The sequence below is a fragment of the Xenopus laevis genome, chromosome 1S (assembly GCF_017654675.1).
Source record: "Xenopus laevis strain J_2021 chromosome 1S, Xenopus_laevis_v10.1, whole genome shotgun sequence".
Lineage (NCBI taxonomy): Eukaryota > Metazoa > Chordata > Amphibia > Anura > Pipidae > Xenopus > Xenopus laevis.
The window spans coordinates 170,126,468-170,153,171 of NC_054372.1; the positions used below are offsets into that span (position 1 = coordinate 170,126,468).

At 40.7% G+C, this 26,704-nt stretch overlaps 1 protein-coding gene across 2 annotated transcripts in view; it reads right to left on the bottom strand.

Annotated features, from left to right (window-relative positions):
* Window positions 1-755: 755 nt before the first annotated feature.
* LOC108707246 (ras-specific guanine nucleotide-releasing factor 2-like) overlaps window positions 756-26,704 on the bottom strand; it is a 166,386-nt gene continuing 140,437 nt past the window's right edge. For both annotated transcript variants that reach the window (XM_041580489.1, XM_041580488.1), the window contains 9 exons: window positions 15,491-15,603; window positions 14,770-14,830; window positions 13,910-14,013; window positions 11,563-11,647; window positions 10,310-10,507; window positions 9,313-9,392; window positions 7,997-8,114; window positions 4,517-4,585; window positions 756-2,057 (listed from right to left, as the gene is read on the bottom strand). In XM_041580489.1, coding sequence (XP_041436423.1) covers window positions 1,965-2,057; window positions 4,517-4,585; window positions 7,997-8,114; window positions 9,313-9,392; window positions 10,310-10,507; window positions 11,563-11,647; window positions 13,910-14,013; window positions 14,770-14,830; window positions 15,491-15,603 — 921 coding nt within the window. In that variant the 3' untranslated portion in view covers window positions 756-1,964. The remainder of the gene's footprint in view (window positions 2,058-4,516; window positions 4,586-7,996; window positions 8,115-9,312; window positions 9,393-10,309; window positions 10,508-11,562; window positions 11,648-13,909; window positions 14,014-14,769; window positions 14,831-15,490; window positions 15,604-26,704) is intronic.

A 26,704-nucleotide genomic window follows, 5' to 3' on the forward strand; every position in this document is an offset into this window, starting at 1 on the left:
CTGCGATGAAGATTATATATTGTGGCAATTGTATTGAGTTTCTGTGTGAATTTTTATACATATAACATTTTTCCTGATGCTCTGTTCTTTCTTATGTTTGCACAGCTACGCACGGGGCAATGTTTAACATGAACTAACTTGGCGTCCTTTCAAAATAAACCATTGTGGTTCTTTTATATATACTGTATAAAGCACGAGGCAAGTATATAATTATAAGGATGTAAGAATGGTCTGTGAGCTTCAAATGGGCAGATACATCCATCCAATCTATATTGCATTGTATCCGTCACTTTCCAAGCAGTTCCTTAGCTTCGTACATCCCTTTGGCCCCCAGACCAAATCCCATTTGACTTGAGTCTTTCGGCAAAAGGTCATGTGATCAATTCAGCCTTTTTATAATGTCATTTTCTGTATCATTTGTATTATAGGTGAAATTAACAAAAGCAGAATTTGTTTCCCATTTTGCATTTGATTATGGACCACTTTGCTCAAATCAGTTATCCCTAAAATGCTTAAAGTAATATGTCATAATAAAGAGAAGGAGAGCATTCATATGTATGGGATTTGTGGGGCTCTTGCTTTACAAAAGCTACAGTGATCTACTCGCTGCTTAAACACACACACAACCCTCTACTATATTAGTAAAAAAATATAAGCAGAGAGTGCTCCTTAATACATTCATTATTATATGGTACCATAAATGCAATGCATGTAGGAGTCATTGTTGCCATGCAAAGCAGCTGGATTATCCACAATAGATTTTATCTTGACCTTTAAATTAAATTTCATCTGTATCCATTACACAGTGCATGCAAATCATGGCAATGTTTCAAGAGTAAGAAAAGAAGAGTGAAAAGCATGGTCCATGGAGGCATATCATAAACATCTGCAACAAATGAAACTATAGTTACTTTTTAGACAAAGCTTTAGCTTTTAGACAGCAGCCGTGCAACAGTAGATTTTGTCTCAAGTTGATGCCACAAATATCCGACTGTTGTGTCCCAGTTCTCAGCCCATTTCTCTAGTTTCTCTGTGATACATCAGAGTAAAGGGGGAATAATGCAAAAAAGGGTCTGCTAGGGTCTAAAATGGAGAAACTGTAGCAGGGGCTGCAAGAAGTAAAGGAGGCACACGATTGAGGATGAAACTGCAAGCTGAAGGTTAATTCAGATATTTAAAATCTGGATGATAAAGGCACAAACATAAGACATAAAACAACGGTAGCTCTTTGTGTAAAACAGAGGAATATCAATGTACTGTGACAAGTGTAAACCTGACAAAGATATTACAGTAAAAAAAAATCAGAGACACGAGAAAAAAAGGGACATAGAAAATTAATAAAATCAATTCATTCCCTTCCCCAGCTGGTCCTACACTCACAGTGTTCTGGGACACGGAACAGCATGAATGGCCAAGCACAATATACAATTTACATCAGTTTAAATGTCATTGAATAAATGTTGACCTATGAAAATAACACATTTCTCTGTTTCTCCTGGACTTTTTCCTTGAACGTTCATGAAGGTGGTACCAGCTGTTCCCTCTGTGAAAGTCTAACCAGCACAGCTCTCTCCCCACACGTGTTCTGCTAATTGTAACAAGGCATATCCACAGTGCACAACCAATGTTGTTTCCCTTGCAGAACATCCCTAAGAAACCATCCTTGGTTTGGCCCATATGCACATCAAAGTCACATATTACTTCTAAACCTGCCACAGAGTGGCCACCTTAATGTTCTGCCAGTTGTTTCCTATGGTCACAAAATCAAAGTCCACAGCCTTAATGCTCATTTTCTGTAGATCCTAACTTTCCACATGGATTCAAGATGGAATAAGATGCCCACTGGCAGCTGCTTTCCACTGAGGGTTGAGCTTCACCTTCTGCCCTTCTCGTGCTCTGCTGGGCACAGTTCCAATGGTGAGTTGAAAGCAGCGTTGCACAGGGAACACACAATTAAATTCTCTTCATGCTGGGAGACGTGGTTCAATCCTCAAGGACAATTCATATAGATTATCTTCATCCAGAATGCAAGACTTGTTCAGAAGAAATTGAGTGACCTATGAAAGACAGAAAGTTACAGTTAACTATGATGATCAGAAGCCAATATTTCCTTCAGTGGCTGAAGTCACAGGTCTCTCTGCTTCAAAACTGAGCAAAGAGATCTGCAGCAATTCCGCAACTGCGGAAAAAAATGTGCACAAAAACGGTCAACTTGCACTTTGCCTTCCATTAAGTAGTTGGTCCCTATGATCTCATGGCAAGGGAGATGGAAATGAATTAAAGACGTTTCTTTGCACTGCTAGTAAGATTGCTTTGTGTCAAGCAATATTTATTATTATTAATAATAATAATAATTAATTATATCATTATTATTATAATACCAGATTTACATTCCCAAGTTCTATGGTTAATGAGCACATTCTGGAGAGCAAAACCTGTGCCCATGGTACATAATGCAGGACAGGTAGAAACATTCTGCTTCCTAAATGGGGTCTTGGGATGCAGTGCAGGTATAGGATCCCTTATCCGGAAACCCGATATCCAGAAAGCTCCGAATTACTGAATGGCTGTCTCCCATAGACTCCATTTTATCCAAATAATCCAAATTTTTAAAAATGATTTCCTTTTTCTCTGTAATAATAAAACAGTACCTTGTACTTGATCCCAACTAAGATAGAATTAATCCTTATTGGAAGCAGAACCAGCCTATTGGGTTTATTTAATGTTTACATGAATTTCTAGTTGACATAAGGCATGAAGACCCAAATTACGGATAGATCCGTTATCCGGAAAACCCCAGGTCCCGAGCATTCTGGATAACAGGTCCCATACCTGTATCATAATGAGGTAAAAATGCCTCCATCGATCCATAACTGAGCAAAATGCTGACAATGAAAGGGTTAAATATGCCGTGCATCAGCAGATTTCCCATATATTTGCTGTATTTATCAGATTCGAAGACATATGTGAAATATGTTGGCAGAAATGCTCAGACCCTTTCCACTTATCCGCTAATAACATTATTGTTTTGTTATTATCTCTGCACTTAATTGACTCATGACTTCTCCCACTCCTACAGGTCAGGCCAAAGCCAATTCTAGGGCTTAATAAATTCCCTGACAAGCTCTAGGGGGTTTTTCTTACACACAGAAACCAAAGGGACTGCAAGCAGCCAAGTCAGGATCTAAAATGAAAGAGAACTGACTCTTACAAAAAACAGGGGGGTGGGATCAATTGCAATTTCTGCTATTAGAAATTTCATTAGGAAATGGAAAGAGGAACAAAGTCTGGAATACCGAAAAAAACAGGGCTGGTCAGCAAAAGGCAAACCTCCATAGTTCTGCAAAAAAAATCTTTGAAACATTTGGAGGCTGTGATTTGTGTGTGTTACATGCAGTTTATTTTTATTGGTTTAAAAATTGCAGAAACATGTAACGTTTAAGTCTGTTCCCTAATTTTTCCTTTAATTTAGACTTCATATACACGTCTGACTAGCGAGCCAGTTACCTGCTATACAAACTCACCCATCCCTGCACAGTTAAGTGGTACCATTGCTGAACAGAAGAATAGCCCCGGGGACAGCTCTGTAGGCCTCTCACTGGGGCTGATACAATAATATGTTTTTAAAGGGGTGGTTAACTTTTAGTATGTTATAGAATGGCTAATTCTAAGCAACTTTCCATTTGGCCTTCATTTTTTCTTTTTTTTTTATAGTTTTTGACTTATTTGCCTTCTTCTTTCTACTGACTCTACTGATGGGGGCCATTGAGCCCATCTAAAAACAAATGCTCTGTAAGGCTACAAATGTATGCCCCTTAAATACATTTCAATTCAAGTTGCTTGGGGATGTTTAAAGGGCATGTAAAGTCTAAAATAGAATAAGGCTAGAAATGCTGTATTTTGTATACTAAATATAAACATGAACTTACTGCACCACAAGCCTAATCAAACAAATAATTTATGCTTTCAAAGTTGGCTACAGGGGGTCACCATCTTGTAACTTTCCTAAACATCTTTGCAAGACTAAGACTTTGCACATGCTCAGTGTGGTCTGGGATGCTTAGGGATCCAAGAAAAGAGATAAGGCGGGGGCTCCCCCTGCTGTTCATAAGTATGATTGTTTCCCTGCTCAGCAGTTAGGGACCATCTGACAATTCCTATCCACAGCAGTAAATGAAGGGAGAATTTCACTGCATACAGTCAGGTTTCTTATAAAAACGGTACACATTTTTTAATTAAAGTATATTGGACATAGGTTTCTTTTTCATTAAAGAAAAATGGGATTTTATTTTTTTGCCTTTACGTGCCCTTTAAAGACTTGACCTTGAATGATTGTTTTGCCTATTTCACTTGATTATGACACAGCAAGAAATACTGGTCATGTGACATGAGTATGTCTGTGTTGGGGTGGGGGTGATAGAGCAGGATACCTTGGAACTAAGGGAGAATAAGAACTAAAGAAAAGGCAATTGATTAATACAATGTTATTATGCCACAATACAACTGTCAGAATTACCTTAGGCTGGTGCTCTATGCGGTAAGGGGTCTGCTGGAATTGCCGTATTTCTCTAATTATATGTGATATCTGTTAAAAAAAAAAAAACAAACACTATAAACACAATGAAAATATTTAACTCCACTCCATCTTTGGAACATTTCCAGACACATCTGAATGACAGAAATAGAGAAAGAGAGAAGTATAAGAAGAGGGACCTTTGCTAAGTTTCAGATGAATGTGGGATCACAGCTATTGTTGTATTTGGCTGTAGTGGTTCTGGTTGGGTCTTCATAAAGTCTCAGTATATTGTCCAAATAGCATATTTTTGATTATAGGTTTTCATTTGTCTTTTCTTTCTGTGCAGCCATTTCTTCTGTTCCAATTCTGTTGTCTTTTTGGTGAAGGATTCCTTATAGGCAAGAGGGAAGGCTGTCTTCAAGTTACTGGCTTCAGCTGTTCTGATGGGATAGCAGAGATGGAGAAGTCATGTCTTGCTCTGTTCAGGCACTTTTATGGGGGAATATTTTATACCACGTGTCATGTTTTGGAATCCAGCTGACCAGTGTCACCAAAAAGTCTGAGTTATGTATACATTTACTGTATATACAGTGTAGTGTGAGCCTGTGTTTGAGAGAAACACAATACTACAGTTGATATCAGAATTTGTCCCGATTTGCCATGAAATCCACAAATGCGGCAACAATTCCAATGCCGGCGACATTTGACGCGCATTAAAGTCTATGGGCGTCCGTTAATTGCCGCCAGTGACGATTTCGACGTCGTACAAACTTTGAAGACGTCTGCCAAATAAATTCGCCCATCACTACTGATGTGTAGTCATCCAGTAGTACCACACACACAATTACAGCCGATAACAGATGATAGTTCTGTTCTACTAGTTCTACTTTTTATAAAGAAGATAAACAGGAGTCAATGGCATTTATGGCTCCTGCAACATGAAAACCTCTGTCCGCTCAGACAGGACATTGGTTGTCAAGAAATAGTTTCCTTGTAGATGACAAGATACAAACATTAATTCTTAAAAAACTATAATGCCATGCAGTGAATATGTTAAATGATAATTTAACAGATGTGTTGGATATTCTTTACAAGTGTATAGTGGTTCCTCCAGCATAAGGCTGCATAGGTTGTTGAGATGTTTGTTGTTTTGCCACTGGTGTAGCAGTTTTTTTTGAATGATTCAAAATGGTTGGTGCATTTGCTGGTTTCTGCTGTTGTTGATGGGCCTCCTGCCACTGTCTGGCTGTATAGGTTCCTTGTTTGCCTCTATAAAGTTAGAGGTGGATTTGCTTGATTACTTTTTGTGTAGTAAGCATGTTCAGAAGATTAATCCATAATATTAGTAGGGATGGTTATTACTGGCAAACATTTTATTGGGGTTACTTTCATAAGTTCAATTTCTTGCTTATGTCAGGATTGTTGCTGGTCTCTCTTCTTTTTTATGCATTTCACTTAGTAGACTGAATTGCTGTTTGGTAAGTAAATCCCTAGGGGCTGCTTCATTTGATGTTCTTGGTGAAAAGACCCTATCAATTCAGTCCAGTTGTGTCTGTGCTGCATTTGGAACGATCGCTCTTAGTAAATTGCACAGTATAGTTCTGCAGGTCTCGCAACAACTGTTCCAGCGTGAGTGAGATTCCAGGTCCACCACTTAGTTGGTGAGTCTCCTGACCTTTTTTAGAAAATAAGTGTAGCTCACCAATTGCTCTTAGCGGCTTGTCACACGGGTTATCCTGAGCTGATATCCCAATCAGGCCAGTCTGTGAATAAATACATTGTGTAGGACAAATCCAAGGCAATAGTCATTGACTATAATTTTCTTTATTGGGGAGTGAATACACACAACATGTTTTGGGCTAGGCACTTTATCAAGTGTGACACTAGCCCGAAACATGTTGTGTGTATTAACTCCACAATACAAAAAATTACAGTCAAAGTCTACTGCCTTGGATTTGTCCAACACAATGTATTTATTCACAGTCTCCTGACCTCTCTTTAAAGCTTGGTACAAGTATTTTATAGTTCATTATGCACCTTGGCAAATTCTTCCACTTTTTGTGCACTCACATGTGTCCTGTAATTCCTTAGTGATGTTGGATGATGTGTTTAATGTCCAACTGTAAGAACTTCTGAAGTCTTGGAGTATGTTTTTTGGCCTTGGCTGCTGTGTAATTCATTCCTAGTCTCTGGTTGGCTTTTATGATGCCATTTCTTTCCTGTGACTTTAGGTCAAGCAGCGCCAGAATCCCATTCTGTGTTTTCCTCAATTCCACCCCATGCCTTTCTGATGCAATATAAATGCAACTTTAAATTACCGTATATACTCGAGTATAAGCCAACCTGAGTATAAGCCGAGGTACCTAATTTTACCTACGAAAACTGGGAAAACGTATTGACTCTAGTATAAGCCTAGACACAACTACAGCCCTGTCTCCCAGCAGCGCACATTCTGCCAAAGCGACCCTCCCCAGCAATCAACCGGACTTCTTTGCAAAGTTGATGGTGACAGAGAATTGCCAAACGGATTACTGTGTGCAATCTCAGCTACTGCCCGCTGACTCGAGTATAAGCCGAGGTAGACATTTTCAGCACATTTTGGATGCTGAAAAACTCGGCTTATACTCGAGTATATACGGTAAGTGTCTTGTAATCAGCTAAATTCAGCCCAAACAATGACAAAACGTGAATCAGACATATGCTATTATTATTACTAAATAATAGCACAATATCATGAGCAGCACAATTACTGAATTGCTCCAGCATATACCTAGGACCATTTTCCACAGTATAGTCACCATCTGTTGTAGTGTGGCGTCTGGCAGGAAAAAGCACAACAACATGGCTGCATGGCCAACAATGCCTGAAATGTTAAGAATGTTGGCATTTTGTGCTGGAAAACATTTGTTACAAGAATATATTTGTGACCTAAAATAGAAAAACAAAATTCACAAATGTACTTGTTACATCCAGCCTAACACCCTGAAGGACAGAAACTAGATGGAGCTGAAGACATTAATGTGAGCCTAAAAAACATTTTGGATATTGTAAATGCTTAACCTATTATATGTCAGGAGCCCATTGCTGCCATTAGTTCTGAAGTGTCAGTAACCCAATGCTGAGTAGTGATCCTCCTTTTTCTATTTTTCTTCGACCAAAAAATTGTTAGAAAGCCTATGGGGATCTTCCCCCATAGGCTAACATTGCTCCTCGGTAGATTTTAGGTGGTGAAGTAGGAGATCAAAGTTTTTTTTAAAGAGACAGTACTTCGACTATCTAATGGTCGAATAGTCAAACAATTTTTAGTTCGAATCATTCAAATCGAAGTCGTGGTCGAAGTAGCCAATTTGATGGTCGAAGTAGCCAAAAAAAAGTTCGAAATTCGAAGTATTTTTTCTTCTATTCATTCACTCGAGCTAAGTACATGTGCCCCTTACAATCACTTTAGTTGCTAATAAAGGAAAGGAAAACTATATTTACCATTCGCATTTTGGAAAAATTGACAAGGCCTTCCTCAGTGAAGTTTGGGGTACCCTCTTCTATAAATGCAAGGTCGGTCAAATACATTCCAAGGTAGGGCACTGAAGGTGGGTTACAGCTGCCAAACATAAATGACAAAAAAGTAGGCTGTTTGTAACATGCACCATAGGAAGCAGCCTCTGCCACATAAATTTGAAGCTGTCTAAAAAAAAATGTGGAAGAAGACATTAACCAGCAATAATGATGGATCTCTGGATTTAAAGTGTTACATATGGTGAGCCACATGTAAGAAAATGAAAAGCATTTTTTGGAAGATATGTTACCCATGGGTAGCTCAGATTTCTCATTTTTAACCTCTCCCCATGTTCCTCTTCCTGGGCATGTAAAGTCTAAATGGAATAAGGCTAGAAATGCTGTATTTTGTATACTAAATATATACATGGACTTACTGCACCACAAGCCTAATCAAACAAATCATTTATGCTTTCAAAGTTTGCTACAGGGGGTCACCATCTTGTAAATTTGTTAAACATCTTTGCAAGACTAAGGATCGTCATAAACATAGTAACATAGTAAGTAAGGTTGAAAAAAGACACATGTCCATCGAGTTCAACCTTTTTTTTTTTTTTTTTTTTTAACTACCTATCTGCCAGTTGATCCAGAGGAAGGCAAAAAACAAAGCAATAAACAAAGCTGCTTGAGTTCTGCATGACTGGGAAGTAAGGCGGGGGCTCCCCCTGCTGTTCATAAGTATGATTGTTTCCCTGCTCAGCAGTTAGGGGCCGTCTGACAATTCCTATCCACAGCAGTAAATGAAGGGAGAATTTCACTGCAAACAATCAGGTTTCTTTAATTAAACATGTTTTAATTAAAGTATATTGGAGATAGGTTTCTTTTTCATTAAAGAAAGTAAAAATTGGATTTTATTTATTTGCCTTTACATACCCTTTAAGGGGTGTGAGTGGATAAAGTTTCTGAATTTAGGAAACTTGTGGGGAAATGGAATGGCAAACAGCATGGCCTTGGGTGCAAATTTTGACCCAAAAAAAGGGGCTCCAAAAATGCCATTGTGCCCCACTGTTAGGCTTCTTTATGCTGGCCAAACATAGGATTGTATCCAGTGCAGAGCAAAATGAGCATACTGATGAATTGAATCCACACAGTGGATAGCCAAATGGAATGGCCGCATGAGTGGATCACTCTGTTGAATTGTGGGTCCCACGCAGTTCTCAACTGACTAATGACTTTCCATATTGGCTGGCTGATTAATCTGAAAAAAGATATCATACTCATTGTTTGTCATAATAAATACATACTTTTTGAGGGTTTCTCTGAGATTTTTAAATCTTCCTTCAGACGATACAGTCTTTTGAAGCTTATCCATTAGAGCCTTTGTCTGCAAATGAAGAAAAGAAGTAACATAAAATGTAATGTATCACTTATTTATTACATTTGTAAAACCTGGAAAGAGATTAAAACTAAAAGGAAGGGCAGAGGGGTACACATTAGTAGGGATACATAGAGAAAACAAAAGATATTGCAGTGGGGGGATGAATAAGAAGAGGAGTATATGGAAGTAATAGAGGAGAGGTTGGGAGGTCTAGAACAGAATAGTGGAGCACAAAGGGCTATGAGATGAAAAGCATTTTTCATTTTAGAACCAACACATCTATACATTAACCCGGGTAGGACACTTGTATTGGAGGAACGAATTAGCATTAGAAGGGCATGTTATTTCACTGATTTCAGTTTTACTCAGTGGGAGCCCAGGGTGCTAATAAGCGATGCAGAAACGGGATTTGTATTATATACTGTAGATCTTCAGGTTTTAATGAAAGACGTCTCAACCCTGCCCTTTAAATTAATGCACTTATAAAATATGTGTGCCTGAGCGGGAAAAATTAGATAAGCGCTGATTTCATCTCAATAAACTGTAACTTCTTCTAATTTTGAGTCCTATATATATTTGTATATGCCTATGCTTACTGTAAAAGATCTTAATCTGTTAATGAGTGCAATAATTTTATTCTTTTACTATTTTATGTTTAGAAGGCACAATTACAAATGCACTGCAAATCTGCAAAGTGCAACATTTGTATTTAAATTGTCATTTTTTTTACTGTAAATTTCATGCTACCCACTTAAGGAATTCTGGAATTGCCGTTGGATCCAGACTAACAGTAAATATAGGGTTCCCTTGAATCAGTAAGTGCAGATTGATATGATTCATTGGAGAAGGCTGAAGAACAGACTGACCCTGGTCCATACATGGTCTGTAGAACCCCTTGTGCTCAAGTCTAAGTCTATACCCACCTGTTTAGAAACTTTAGCCCAAGTTTTCTTGAGTCTGTAGACAGCACTTCTGTTCAAGGCTGATGTGATTTCCAGCACTCCATTGTAATTGTGCATACAACGGCATATTTCCGCTACCACCACCCACTTCTCAATGGAGCTAGCTCTGGATGGGACATCGGGATGTTTCATGATTTCTGAGGCAACAAGGTTACTCATCTGATAAATAAAAGTCCAACAATGCACTATGAGTCATTCCTTTCCACTTGGACATTGTATAGGTACGAAATGTATTTCTGCACATCTGATAAATAAAAGTCCAACAATGCAGTATGAGTCATTCCGTTCCACTTTGACATTGTATAGGTACGAAATGTATTTCTGCACATTGTTCCCTGACAATAAAAAGAGGGGGAATAAATTGTGGACAAAAGCTATTAGTGCAAAGTTCCCCATATGCAAACTAAAAATATGCTTCAACTTAGAACTAAACCCTTACCTTCTCCCAGACCCTCATAACCTTACTCATTAAAGGGGTCAGCATCTCCATTGCTATGTCTGCTGCAGCTTTGACAATAGGTTGGGGATACTGTTTACAGCAATGCTCCTGTCTATCAGGTCTCAGAATAGCCGCCATACTCTACACCTCTGCGTAAATGTCAGAAAAACTTCCAAAAATCCCTACCATGTTGAATTTGTTTAGTACAGTATGTGTATTTATCAGTGGAGACAATTTGACACACTGATGTTCAAGTAGCATTTTACAGGCAGGCTTAAAGGGGATGTAAAGTCAAAAATTAAAATCCCCCTTTGCCCTTGGGGAACCGATATAAGCCTTTTTCGAATTGCAATCAATTATTTTTCATTTGCACTTCAGTTTAAAGTTGAGCGCAGTCCGTTCCCCCCCCATACCTGCTCTTTCAGCTGCGAGCAAAACCTTCACAGCCCATGGCCGTCTCTGCTGTTTGACCCGCCTGCCTCTTCTGCTGTTCCAGCCCCCCTACCAATGAAGAACGAGTAGGAAGTCTTGTTTGCAGAATGTCACCGTCACTCCCACCGTTGCTTGACTGGCTACATGTTTTTCATTGGTAGGGGGGCGGGAACAGCAGAAGAGGCAGGCGCTCAACTTTAAACTGAAGTGCAAATGAAAAATAATTGATTGCAATTAGAAAAAGGCTTATATTGGTTCCCCAGGGGCAAAGGGGGATTTTAATTTTTGACTTTACATCCCCTTTAAGCACTATACTAACCTTTGTCATAGCAACTATACTTACATCATTAAAATGTTGACTAGTTTTCATTATATACGGTGTCCTCTCAGATTTGTCTGGTTTCATCCAACCTTGACCAAGAAACTCTCTGAAAGAAATATCATGGTTTGTATTTGTTATAACATTCAATACAAGCATAGATGATCAAAATAGTTTATCTGCCTACAGGAAATTGTGAAAGCGGTGATCATCAACCAATTCCGCTGTACATATCCCCAGCTGCTTCTATATTTGCGCAAAATTAATTTCTGATAGAGCACAATAAACACAGAGCCAAAAAAAAGAAAAAAACGGAGCCTGCATTTACACTATTCACAAAGGTACTTGTGCCCATAATTTCTTCTAGTAACTTGTGACTAGTGCCAATGGGCCCACTGAACCTTAGATGAATTAAATGCAATTGCATGCATAGGAGCAAATTCACTAAAGGGGATATTTTCACCCGTGAAGGCTTCGCCACACTTCGTGCCAGGAATAAATTCGTTGCCACTACACTTATTCACTAAAATGAAGTTGTCTCTGTAGCCGAATGCTGGCAAAGTTTCGCTAGTGTTAATTCATCAGCAGGAGCATTTGATAGCAGACTTTCGCTAGCGTTCAATTCTGTCCATCGAAATTTGTTAGTTCTCTTACGCTTAGGTCTATTTGAATAGGGTGGGTACAAATAGGTCGTATAGACATCTTTATTAGAGATGTTGGTGCAAATGCTTAACGTGACCACTTATTATTACAAATGTCCAAGGAAGCAAAATAAAGACAAAAGAGATCCTCTAATGTCCTACACATAAGCCCAATCTTAAACAAATATCGCATGCCCCTCAAATTGGTAAAAAAAAAACATTTTTAATAGTTAGGACTTTTGAAGGCAATCCCGCTTTAATATATGAAAAACGCCAGCGGTTTTTTACAACTCTTATGACTTTCCAGTATACAGGATTCATCTTATCAGGTCGCCAGGTCTAAGGTGGCAAAGGAAACTCTGGCAAAAAAAGGTAACGTTCTCTAAAATCTGGTGATAGGGTGTAAAACACTGTATGTTTTAAGTGGTAAATTAATTGTAGTTTTAATATCACCTATGAATAAAAAGTAAGTAGTGGCTGTTTGTCTTGTATATGTATAAGTAAACCTTAAAAATAAATGAATGCATATTTTTCATAAAATTTTTTTTGCTTTTTTGCAATTTACTCTTTTTTTTCTGATTTAAAGCTGAACTGCAAATATAATAATATTTGTAACAGCCACCTGGCCAGTTTTCCAACAGTTAATTAGAATATGTTTAGAAGGAAAACAGGAAACTGCTGATGTTGCTCTACTCAGAAAAGAGATTAGAAACCTCAAATGGCCTTTCTCATGTATTTTCTAAGCAAAGCAAAATCCGAAGTTTTCTGTTTTCCTTCTGAACACGTTTTCACTGTTGAAAAACTAACCAGCAGGTGGTGAGGTTGTTACAATATGTGTTATAATTGCAGTTTATAAATAGCAAAAGTGCTTAGAAGAGTTCCCTAAACAATCACCTTATACAATCGAGTATAAGCCGAGCTTTTCAGCCCCCAAAATATGCTGAAAAACTCTACCTCGGCTTATGCTCGGGTCAAGCGTAAAAACGCCTAAGAATAGTCGCCAGCGCCTAAGAATAGTCGCCGGCGTCCAAGAATAGTCGCCGGCGTCCAAGAATAGTCGCCGGCGTCCAAGAATAGTCGCCGGCGTCCAAGAATAGTCTCCAAGAATATTTGCCGGCGTCCAAGAATGGTCGCCTGCATCCAAAAACACCTCCAATGGGAGCAGAAACCCTCAATTTTTTGATTAAAACTTACCAGAAGCTGCTGCATTTCTCACCCTCGGCTTATACTCGAGTCAATAAGCTTTCCCAGTTTTTGGAGGTAAAATTAGATACCTCGGCTTATACTCGAGTATATACGGTATGTATTTTTTTAAGGTTTACATATTTTTAATGCACCACTTTGTACATACAGAGTCTATACTCAGTGCTCTCGCAAATATTTTGAGGATGGACTGGCCTTTTATCACATCATGCAGATGGGTTAGTGCAACTGTTTGTGTCTGGTAGTAATGGCAGGTTTAAATAAGGTCAATTTGGACATTGTTTATACATATTATTGGAGTCCTCTATGGATCGTCTTTACTGTGTTTAGGATATCCACTGAACACCATCATCCCTGTAAATCAATGTGTAGACATAGAATGGAGATCCCTTAATAATGTACATTCATAGATGATCCACTGTATTTATAATCACTGCTACAGTTTCTCTTCAAATTATTTTATGATACAACATTTTTGTGCATCATCAATCTTATCAATAAAGGAATTCCTCTCTGGAAGTACTCACTGGTATGGTATGCTTCTAAACACGATGTGATCTAAGAGGCTTATCTGCTCCGCCAGTTCCATAGCAGAGAGGGTTTCCAGGCACTCTGAGCTGGGACTCTCTGACTGCAAAATAAAGGACAAATCGCTTCAGTAATAATGCAAAGATAGTGAACTGAAGCGCTGTTTGCTGTCAATCACAAAGGTTATTATATCAAGAGTAGGTTTACTCCACAAAACCTTTATTGCAAAATTCTGATTTTAGATATGAAATTGAAATAAGATTTTAACTCAGGCAGTGTACTCGAGCAAACTGATACATTTGCCTTTTTAATTTTTTTTTTAATAGAATTTGGTCATAAATGGGCAGTTATTAGGTGGACTTTGTCAGAATGTTGTCCTCCTGAGACTGGTTTCCATGGGATCTACATATGATTTTGATTTGTATGTGTATAGACTTATGGTGGCCATACAAGGGCCGATAAAAGCTGCCAACAAACCGAGTCGGCAGCATATTGCCCGTGTAGCAGCTTATTGGGGCCCTCCGACAGGCTTCCCCGATCGATATCTGGCCGAAAGTCAGCCAGATGTCGATCGGGCGGGACTAAAAATCCCGTCGGATCGCGGCCGCATATGTTCGTTGATGCGGTCCCGCGATCCGACCGCCCGTTACCCATTGTTAGGAGGGCCCAACGATCGGATCAGCCCGATATTGCCCACAATCGGTGGTGGGCATATCGGGGAGAGACCAGCTCGTTTGGTGAGGTCTCCGTGTATGGCCACCTTCACACTAGTGTAGCTTAAGATACACGGTAATGAGAAATGACATGACAGTGGATGACAAAACTAGAAAGCAAAATATGAATAAATGACCATGGTTACCATATTTATAATGTCCTCCAGGACCAGGTGGCAGTCATCTTGTTCCTCCTGAGATAGGGCACTAAAGGAAAAAAAGGTAATTTTGTGGTATTGGCTAAAAAAAGGATAATTTACTAAATCTACAAACTAAATCTAAACACAACCATGTACTTTTCTTCATCTACTATGCATAAGAAATGGCAACATAATTTCCCTCCCACTTGCCTTGTTTCCATGCTGGCTTTTGGCAGAGATATACATTTTCCACTATTACAGAGCAGGGCAGCATTGCTGAATTTACCATAATTTACATATTCAAAATTGACAAAAAAAATTGCATTATCTGTGATCAAATTTTAGCACCTGGATTTATAGTTTTACCCCCGTATGGAGTGCAGCAGAGCAGTCTACTAGACTCTAGAAATCTACCTGCCCCCCATCAGACTCAGGAAATAACCACAAGTCCACATTGTTGATCGACCAGTCTCTGCAAGACCCAATCCATATAACTAAAATACATTTAAAAGAGAGAATGTCAGAGCAAATAATAGAATTCATGAATGATGCTGGAGACAAGGAATTTGCAAAAAATGGCCACTGTCAGTTCAGTGAACATACTTGTAGAAAATCGTCTGGTTTGATGCTTTCCATGTCACAGAAATCACAAAGCTGCATCCTCTCATTATGGCCTGTACACCAGTGGGATTTGTCAGAGATAAGCTGGAGGAAAGCCTCTTTTTACCTTAAAATGTTAGTAGCTGCTTTTCTCTCTTGGGGTAGCAGGTCATGGTCACGTAGTACATCTTCCAACAAATTCACAACATTCATTTTTATTACATGGTTTAACTCAAAATCCTATAAGGGGAAAAAGCAACAAGCATTAGAAAAACAAGCTCTGAGGATTCCATTTAGAAAACACATCTTAGAAAGCAATTTCGTTGTTAAAGAAGTGGAATGACTGAAATGTCATATTTGGAATTAAATAACAGTCTTTGTCCAATCTGAGGCAAACCCACACTTATAGCAGCTGTGAAAAAGGACACAAATCTTTTGTCTGTTCTTCTAAAAATATTGTGTATATGAAGGGAAGGGGACTCATACCACATTTCTTGTAAAGTCAGAGTGCAAAACTGTATGTGCTGAGGTATGTAACAAGGAACAACGATGATGTTTCACAGTTAGCTATGTATTATATGGATGATATGGACGCTGCCACTAAACAATTACTCTTTTTATAATATCACAGGGACACAGTTTTTAATCCTTTTTTGCTTTTGAATTTAAAAAAGTGTATCTAATAATACATTTACTGTATATAAAAGATGTATATCCCAGGAGTGACACTAGATGGCGCCACTAAAAAAATTATACATTGGGCCAGATCTACTAAAGGGCGAAGTGGGCTCCGCTAGCGAAAATTGACCAAAAACACAATTCGCAGGGACATCACCAATTCACTAAGAGGCTTAGAGGACAATTTGCTAGCGAAAGAGCTCAGCGTTAGTGAAGCTTTGCGCCCTTTAACCAGGTGAATTCTCGCTAAGGCAAACGATCGTTACTCTGCAAATTCATCAAAGAGCAAACTTTCCAATACGTTACCTTTTTCACCAGAGTCTGTTTCACCAGGTTATACCTGGCATGGGGCGATCCTGGGGATTTTGCCACCGAAGGCGGCCTTTCTTTTGCCGCCCCCTCCCCACGGCACTCACCTTTTCAGCGCCGGAGGGGGTCAGGGGCGGTCCACGTCGCTAGTGCAGAGAGCGCATTTGTGCTCTCTGCACTAGAAGAGCCGAATTTCCGGGTTGAAATATGGAAATTCGGCTCTTAACTACCAGGAGCGGCAACCAGGGGGTACCCTTTACTTGATAAAATCCTAGGGCCCAATTGTTGGTTTGTCTCAAGACAATCTAAAACCATTGGAAACCTCCTTTCTCCAAGCCTCATAGAGGATAAAAAAACTGTACATAGTACTTGGCTAACTACAGTAGGTATGTATAAATGTGGAGCTTTGAGATGTATCACATGCACTTATGTCAATGGGACAACTACCTTCTCTTCTTCTGTTTCTGGAAAAAATTATAATATAAAACAATATATCAATTTCAACTCTAAAAATGTGGTGTATCTGATTACTCGCAAAAAATGCTCTCAACAATATGCCTGCCAAACCAGTCATACCTTAAAAGAGAGAGTAAGGGAACATGTACTTAACATTAACAATGAAAACAGCTCAACTACAGTGGCTACATATTTTGCTAACTGTACAAATAGGTCCCTTAACTGTTTTTCGGTAATTGCCAAAGAAAAGGTCTTGTTACACATTAGAGGTGGAAATACATTGGATAGACTTCTTAAAGAAGCAAAATGGATTTTTTTCCTATTAACTAGACAGCCCTCAGTAATGAACTTAGAATACAATGTATCAATGTATCCTGTTTTGTCTAAAAAATGTTTGAGTATTTGTTTAAAAATATTCCTAATACTTTAAACCCTTGAATAATTAATACTAAAACTGTCACCTTGACCATAATACTATTAATATACAAACATTTAAATATAAGAATTTCTCTATTTTGTAGAAATATGTATTTTTAAGCTTTTAACGTTTGTACTCAATTTATACCCCTGTATTCCTGGACAACCCAATAATATATGTACTAACCTTTCTCATTAGCTGTCCAAAGCACGTTTCTGGATGGTTTGCTTCCATTTAAATATCACTGTCTGTACAAAATACCCTTTGCCTGTCATTACAAGCCCACAAAACACATAAAGCTATTTTTTTAGATGTTCTTTTTTGTTAAACAAACTACTTTTTATCTGCATCATATTTTGGAGTGAAGTCTGCTTTGTGCCAGCCTAAAATTAAACATAAATATGCAGCATTGCCTTTTTTACCTTAGTTCCTCCTCCTTAATATCAGAGGGGGGTCAGCTGGTTAATGAGAACAGAGAAAAAGCAGAGATTCTGAACTGTTATTTTTCGTCTGTGATGTTAGTGTTGTTCTACATGAGAATGCAATGTTTTTGCTATGATTTATTCATCTGTGTACCTCATGCTTTATGGTCAGCATATGTGAATCCACACAAAGCAGTTCATTCATAAAGAGGAGATCACAACAAAAAGTGGCCGGAGATTAGTGTTGCATTATAGATATAATGGTGGGGGAGGAGATGTGTCTCATTTCAGTGCATAAAATACAGGAATTGTCCTGACAGTTTGAGAAATGCTACAATAGTGATGCATCAGTAATGCCACAGTAAGAACAGTCAGGGGTTCTGACCGCACTGCTGGTGTCTGAGTGTGGAATAAATGGGAGCACTTTAGCCAGGAAACAAGATCTCGGGAAGCAATAAGGACACAGTAACAGTTACAGGTCACACTTGCTTCAGCTTTATTGTCTCCCCCAAAGGGTTTATATATCCTAACACAAACATATGACACTGAAACATAGACATATATGGTGACAGAAGATTAAGCAGGAATAGCTGTTATAACGGTCTGTAGTAAATATAACCTTGTGGTTTTTTCTACAGCAGCTTCGGGGGTTGTCAAGCTAGCCTTAAGCATTTTCAAGAATAGATCTATATATATCTATATCTCTCTCTATCTCTATATATATCTACATCTATATCCATATATCTATATCTACATATATCTACATCTATATCTACATATATCTACATCTATAGCTACATATATCTACATCTATATATATATATATATATATATATATTGTACAAGCCGGACGGGATTTATAGTGGATGGCAGATATGTATCCCCGGTTTTTAGGTTCTGAGCCATCCATTTAAGAATGTTCCCTTTAAGAAACACCAGAGGGTTAAGCAGCCAGAAGGTGGGCTGGACAGCCAAGGGGTGTTTAAGGGAATCAGCAGCAGGTGTGCAGGGTGTGAGAGAAGGAGCTGCACAGGAGGGCTGGGCTGTTGGGTTGGAATGGCTGTATTTTCAGAGACCTGTGGGGCCTGATAGCCAGGTGGATATTTTCCTGGTGTTTTCCCCACAGACCAAGGCTGGATAGTACCTTGGGGGTACTGGAAACTTAAAAACGCTGAAGTAAGCTATTTTGTTTATTGCTGGACTTTGTGTTGCTGAATGAAGCTGTTTTCTTTCTGTTACATTTTTACTGCTGCTGGAAGCTCTTTGTTTTCAAAATAAACGGACTGTTTTTCTTTTCACCTTGGAGTGGCCTGCATTTATGCTAACAATCCCGCTGTGATCCCCCCAAACTTCACAACTGGTGCTCGGATGCGGGCAGGCACTACCAAAGAAAAAAAAAAAAAGGAAACGTTTTTTTTTCTGAAAACTGACATTTAAAGAGACAGTAACCTATTTTTGCTAAAGATGGAGGAACTGTTGCAGCAAATGTCTCGCGCTACAGTGCAGCTTCAGCAGAGCATGGTCGTGCAGCAACAGGCTACAGAGGTGCAGCAACAGGCTACAGAGGTGTAGCAGCAGGCTATAGAGGCCCAGCAAAAGAGCCTGGAGGCTCAAGTATTGGCTTTGCGAGAGTCTGTAAATTTACAAGTAACTGCCTTACACGAAGCTACCATTAACCACCAGCACTCCACAGATGCTCAATTATTGGCGTTGCGAGAGTCTGCAACTTCACAGGCAACTGCCTTACAAGAGGCTACAATTAATCAAGCCAAGGTGTTGGCTGAGGCTGTCCAGCAGTTTGCTCCTGGACGGGAGTCCATTGTCATGGCCCAGGGGAACCCGGTAACCACCCGGGCAAGTCATTTTCTCCAAAAGCTGAGTCCCACGGATGATGTGGAGGCCTTTCTTACCACCTTTGAGAGGACTGCAGAGCGAGAAGGGTGGCCCCGAGATAAATGGGCCGGCCTAATAGCTCCATTTCTGTCTGGCGATCCACAAAAGGCGTATTACGATCTTAACCCAGATGACGCCATGAATTATGATCGGCTAAAAGCAGAGATCCTGGCCCGCCTAGGGGTAACCACTGCAGTAAGAGCTCAGAGGGTACACAAGTGGAAGTATCAAACTAAACTACCGCCTAGATCACAGATGCATGACCTTATCCATTTGGTTACCAAGTGGCTGCAACCCGAGGATCTGAATGGACCCCAAATTGTGGAGCGGGTTGTGACAGATCGTTATCTTCGGTCCCTCCCTGTTGACCTGCAGCGTTGGGTGAGTCATGGGGACCCCATAACTGCGGATCAGCTGGTCAAAATGGTTGAGAGGTACACGGCTACCGAGGAACTACTTGCTCCCACCGGTCATCGACCGTTCACCAGCTCACGTCCAGAGAAATCTACGCCAGCCCGGAAAAGTTCCCCGCAGAGTCCTGGGCTCAGTGTGAAAGAAAGTGGAGACGTTTCACCCCCTGCCCGACAAGGGGTACCCACAGATACCTCTTCACCCTGGAAGGGGGGGAATGTGCAATGTTGGAGGTGTCAAACCTGGGGCCACACTAGAGCACAATGCCCATTGAAGGATGAGCCCATGGAGTGTGGGGCTCTCCAGCAACTGTCCTGTTATGCCCACAAAGTTTGCACTGCATGCCCTGACTCAGTTGAGGGGCAGTTTGAGTGCACTGTCTACATTAATCAGGTTCCAGTCAAGGCTCTCTTGGATTCGGGGAGCATGGTGACCCTGGTATTGGACAGTGTTATTGGCAAATTTGAACCAGTGTCCAAGTCACTCCGGGTAATTTGCATTCACGGAGATACCCGGTCTTACCCGCTAGTCCCAGTGACCATCACTGTTGATGGGGAATCCGTGGTGCATGAGGTGGCAGTGGTGAGTAAACTGCTACACCCCGTTATTGTGGGGCGTGACTTTCCAAAGTTCTGGGAATTATGGGACAGTATGGAGAAGAAAACCACTGACTTGAGGGTGGGTTCCCAAAACCCAAGGGGTTCTGAAAATGATATAATGCATGAATGTAAAAATGATATTGTGTCACAGCCCCAAACTCTGGAAAAGGGTAATAAGGTAATTGAGGATCCTGGCCAGAGGCCCGAGCCGTCCTCTGAGGGGGGGGATTTCTTCCCATTACAGGTAATGCTTGGGGAGGATGATGAGGATGATTCATTAAGCCCCGTATCTCCTGATATAGATGTGTCAAGGGGAGCCTTTAGCACTGCCCAGATGCAGGATCCTACCTTGGTTAATGCCCGAGAACAAGTGGTTGTGATAAATGGGGTTTCCCAAGAACCAGGTGCAGAGAAGCGTTGGCCGCACTTCGCTGTAAATGGCGATCTACTCTATAGAGTCACCAAGGTCCGTGAGGAGGTGGTGGAACAACTGTTAGTTCCAAAGCCATACAGACGAATGGTACTTGACCTGGCGCATGATGATGCACTGGGTGGACACTTGGGGGCAGAGAAGACCGAAGCAAGAATCACAGACCGTTTTTTCTGGCCAGGTTTAAAATCCGAGGTAAAAACTTACTGTGCATCCTGTCCCACCTGCCAGTTAACGGCTCCGGCTTCTCATTTTCGCAGCCCCTTGGTGCCTTTACCCATTATTGAAGTACCATTCGAACGTATAGCAATGGACTTGGTAGGCCCCCTGGTAAAATCTTCCCGAGGGCATCAGTATATCTTGGTAATCCTTGATTATGCCACCCGATACCCGGAAGCTATTCCCTTAAGGAATGCCACATCTAAAGCCATTGCCCATGAGCTGTTTCTGATGTTTTCAAGGACAGGGTTTCCCAAGGAGATACTTACTGACCAGGGTACCCCATTTATGTCAAAGGTGATGTCAGGTGTGTGCAAATTGTTCCAGATAAAGCAGTTACGTACGTCTGTCTACCATCCTCAGACAGATGGCTTAGTGGAACGGTTTAATAAGACCTTAAAAACCATGCTTAAGCGAGTGGTACAAAAAGATGGTAAGGATTGGGATTGTCTGTTACCTGCTCTTTTATTCGCAATTCGGGAGGTGCCTCAGGCATCCACAGGGTTCTCTCCCTTTGAGTTAGTGTACGGGCGCAGGCCAAGGGGACTGCTTGATACTGTAAAGGAGGCTTGGTAGAGTGAAGCTACACCCCACAAAAGTGTTTTGGAGTATATCTCTAAAATGAGGGAAAGGATCGCTGGAGTGATGCCACTGGTTAAGGAACACTTGCAAAGTGCCCAAGAAGCTCAGCGCCGGGTATACAACCGGTCCGCTAAGGTGAGGCAATTTCAGGTGGGAGATAGAGTAGCAGTGTTAATCCCCACTGTAGAGAGCAAATTCTTGGCCAGATGGCAGGGCCCATTTGAAATTGTAGAAAAAGTGAGTGAGGTAAACTATAAGGTTCACCAACCTGGTAAGAGAAAGCCCTACCAAATCTATCACATCAATTTGTTAAAGCATTGGAAGGATAGAGAACCAGTTTCAGCACTGGCTAGTGGGAAACTTGAGTCTCAGGTAGGTGCTGACAATGTCCTGGTAGCTACAGCATTGTCAAAAGCCCAGACCCAGCAAGTTAGGGAGTTTCTGCAGAGAAACAAAGATATTTTCTCTGATTTGCCTGGGATCGCTAATGTCATAGAGCATGACGTAATTACAGAGCCGGGAGTAAAGGTGTGTCTCAAACCTTACCGCATTCCAGAAGCTCGCCGGAAGGCTGTCTCAGAGGAGGTAAAAAAAATGCTGGAGTTAGGGGTTATTGAAGAATCACAGAGTGAATGGTCAAGCCCCATTGTGTTGGTACCCAAGCCCAACGGTACTCTGCGATTCTGCAATGATTTCAGAAAACTCAATGAAATTTCCAAATTTGATGCCTATCCTATGCCCCGGGTAGATGAACTTATAGAGAGGTTAGGTCCTGCCCGTTATATTACCACTTTAGACCTCACCAAGGGGTACTGGCAAATACCCCTAACCCAGACGGCAAAAGAGAAAACAGCATTCTCCACTCCAGATGGCCATTTTCAATATAAAAGAATGCCCTTTGGTTTACAAACTGCCCCAGCTACGTTTCAAAGGGCAATGGACAAGCTTTTGAGGTCCCATCAGAGGTACACATCCGTTTACCTGGATGACATTGTCATCTTTAGTAGGGACTGGGAGTCCCATTTACCTAAAGTCCAGGCAGTTCTTGACTCCCTGAGAAATGGTGGGTTCACAGTGAATCCTGAAAAGTGTGCCATAGGGATGGAAGAGGCAAGATACCTTGGGTACATTGTAGGTAGAGGGCTAGTAAAACCCCAGCTAAATAAGGTAGATGCTGTCCAGAACTGGCCCCGCCCTAAAACAAAGAAACAGGTACGAGCATTCCTGGGAATGATTGGGTACTACCGTAGGTTTGTCCCCAACTTTGCCACAGTAGCAACCCCATTGACTGACCTGACCAAAGGTCGAAAGTCAGTCATAGTTGAGTGGAACATGGATGCTGAAAAGGCATTCCTCGAACTCAAGTCCGCTCTTTGTCAGCACCCCATTTTGGTGGCACCAGATTTCTCAAAGGAATTTATTGTTCAGACGGATGCTTCAGACGTAGGTCTGGGAGCTGTCCTATCACAGGTCATTAATGGGGAAGAGCATCCCGTAGTGTTTCTCAGTAGAAAGCTGACTGCAGCGGAGAAAAACTATGCAATAGTTGAGCGAGAATGCCTAGCCATTAAATGGGCCTTGGACTCCCTCCGTTATTACCTTTTAGGTAGGAGATTCCGTCTGATCTCTGATCATGCCCCACTCACCTGGATGAAACAGAAGAAAGGGGCAAACGCCAGGGTAACCCGATGGTTCCTGGCACTCCAGGAGTTCAAATATACTGTAGAGCACAGACCCGGGAAACAGCATATGAATGCGGATGCTCTGTCCCGAGTCCATTGTCTAGGCTCTACTAGTGCCTCCACCTCCCCTGGGTTGAGGCAGAGGGGGGGGATATGTACAAGCCGGACGGGATTTATAGTGGATGGCAGATATGTATCCCCGGTTTTTAGGTTCTGAGCCATCCATTTAAGAATGTTCCCTTTAAGAAACACCAGAGGGTTAAGCAGCCAGAAGGTGGGCTGGACAGCCAAGGGGTGTTTAAGGGAATCAGCAGCAGGTGTGCAGGGTGTGAGAGAAGGAGCTGCACAGGAGGGCTGGGCTGTTGGGTTGGAATGGCTGTATTTTCAGAGACCTGTGGGGCCTGATAGCCAGGTGGATATTTTCCTGGTGTTTTCCCCACAGACCAAGGCTGGATAGTACCTTGGGGGTACTGGAAACTTAAAAACGCTGAAGTAAGCTATTTTGTTTATTGCTGGACTTTGTGTTGCTGAATGAAGCTGTTTTCTTTCTGTTACATTTTTACTGCTGCTGGAAGCTCTTTGTTTTCAAAATAAACGGACTGTTTTTCTTTTCACCTTGGAGTGGCCTGCATTTATGCTAACAATCCCGCTGTGATCCCCCCAAACTTCACAATATATATATATATATACAAATATCAGAAAAGCATTTGTATTGTATTGTGAGTTCACATTAATCGATATTCTATAGTCACATTCCTCAATATTCCACAGCCACCAGTAGTGAGTGGACATGCTTCTTAAAAGTGGTGAACAATAGTTCAGTATTAGTATAGCACTAATCCCGACAGTACCTATTATTGCTCAACAGTCCTACACTGTAGGAAAGAAGTGCAATATGAACTTTTTGGCTGCCTTGTTTTTACCAACAATGCAAGATTTTGTCTGCGGTTTAGCAATTTGAGGAAACTGGGCTAAGCTACAGCAACCTTTTAAAACACTGTGGATTGTGTCATTTTTGGAGAGCGAACGCACATGGCAGCCCATGCACTCTGATCACTTGGTGCTAATGGGTTACAATGGGCAGAGTGGAAGGCATTGCCTTCATTGCCTGGAGCCTCTTCTTCCATAGTTCCAGACCTTATAGTTTCATTAACTATTTTGGTAAATTTGTGAACATATCCACCAGCTTAAGCAATAAATAGATATAAAATAACTAACAAAACCAGGATTTATCACACAGAGTTTCTGTTACCAATGGATAAGATGCTGTGATCTTGTTGCTACAAAAAATGAACTGCTTTGTAATTGTTTTAAACAACAGAACATGAAATTCTATGGGTTGCTAATTTAGAAATGCCCATTGAATGTATATTTTTCTCAGCATGTAATAAGTGTTTGAGATTGTGTAACCAGAAAATCTGCACATGGTCTTGAAAACACATTAGTGGAAGAAAGACTTCCCTTGGCAGTGAAGAGACACTTCCTAACATACACAACACAGACAGCTCAAGGGGAACAAAACATTAGCTCAGGGCTTGGCACATATAAGGCTGTTTTTTGTAAATCACATGGAAAAACAAAATTCCAGAATAATAGCCAACTTCTCTCAAAAGAGAGAGAACTTTGTCTTAATTACTCAAATAACAGAGCATTCTAGAGTGCCAATGGTCTTTTATCTAAATGTTCAAGAGCCAAAAGCTAGATAATCCAGCACAGTTCTGGGTCACCAATTAGGCCCATATCTCCCTAAAATTGATGGCTGTGAAACCCTGCTCATTGTTAATACATAGTAAGTAAGGTTGAAAAAAGACACATGTCCATCGAGTTCAATTTTTTCTTTTTTTTTTATTAACTACCTATCTGCCAGTTGATCCAGAGGAAGGCAAAAAAACCCATCTGAAGCCTCTCCAATTTGCCTTAGAGGGGGAAAAATTCCTTCCTGACTCCAAAATGGCAATCGGACTAGTCCCTGGATCAACTTGGACTTTGAGCTATCTCCCATAACCCTGTATTCCCTTACTTGCTAAACACCATCCAACCCCTTCTTAAAGCTATCTAATGTATCAGCCTGTACAACTGATTCAGGGAGAGAATTCCACATCTTCACAGCTCTCACTGTAAAAAACCCCTTCCGAATATTTAGGCGGAACCTCTTTTCTTCTAATTGGAATGGGTGACCTCGTGTCAGCTGGAAAGACCTACTGGTAAATAAAGCATTAGAGAGATTATTATATGATCCCCTTATATATTTATACATAGTCATCATATCACCCCTTAAACGCCTCTTCTCCGGCGTGAACATCTCCAATTTGGCCAGTCTTTCCTCATAGCTAAGATTTTCAATACCTTTTACCAGCTTAGTTGCCCTTCTCTGTACCCTCTCTAATACAATAATGTCCTGTTTGAGTGATGGAGACCAAAACTGTACGGCATATTCTAGATGGGGCCTTACAAGTGCTCTATACAGTGGAAGAATGACCCTCTCCTCCCGTGACTCTATGCCCCTTTTAATACAGCTCAAGACCTTATTTGCCCTTGATGCTGCTGACTGGCATTGCTTGCTACAGCCAAGTTTATCATCTACAAGGACTCCAAGGTCCTTTTCCATAATGGATTTGCCTAGTGCAGTCCCATTAAGGGTATAAGTGGCTTGGATATTTTTACATCCCAGGTGCATGACTTTACATTTATCAACATTGAATCTCATTTGCCACTTAGCTGCCCAGATTACCAGTTTGTTAAGATCCTGTTACAAGGATGCCACATCCTGGATGGAATTAATTGGGCTGGATAATTTTGTGTCATCTGCAAACACTGATACATTACTTACAACACCCTCCCCTAAGTCATTAAAGGAGAAGGAAAGCTACGGAGGCATTTTATTGCCAATAGATTAGCTGCAATTGTGAAAGCTAGAATGCTATATTTATTCTGTAGAATGTTTCACCATACCTGAGTAAAAAGCTCTAGAAACTCTCTGTTTGTTTAGAATAGGAGCTGCAGTATTAATGTGGTGTGACATCACTTCCTGCCTGAGTCTCTCCCTGCTCTGGGCTCAGATTACAGTAGAGAAGGGAGGGGTGGGGGAGAGGAGCAAACTGAGCATGCTCTTGCCCAGGGCAATGAGGTTTAAGCTGAAAGCAGGAAGTCTGATACAGAAGCCCATGTGTACACCATAGAAGGAAAGAAATGCAGTATTTCTTTTCACAGGGGACTCAGAGCAACATTACTTTGGGGGTTTA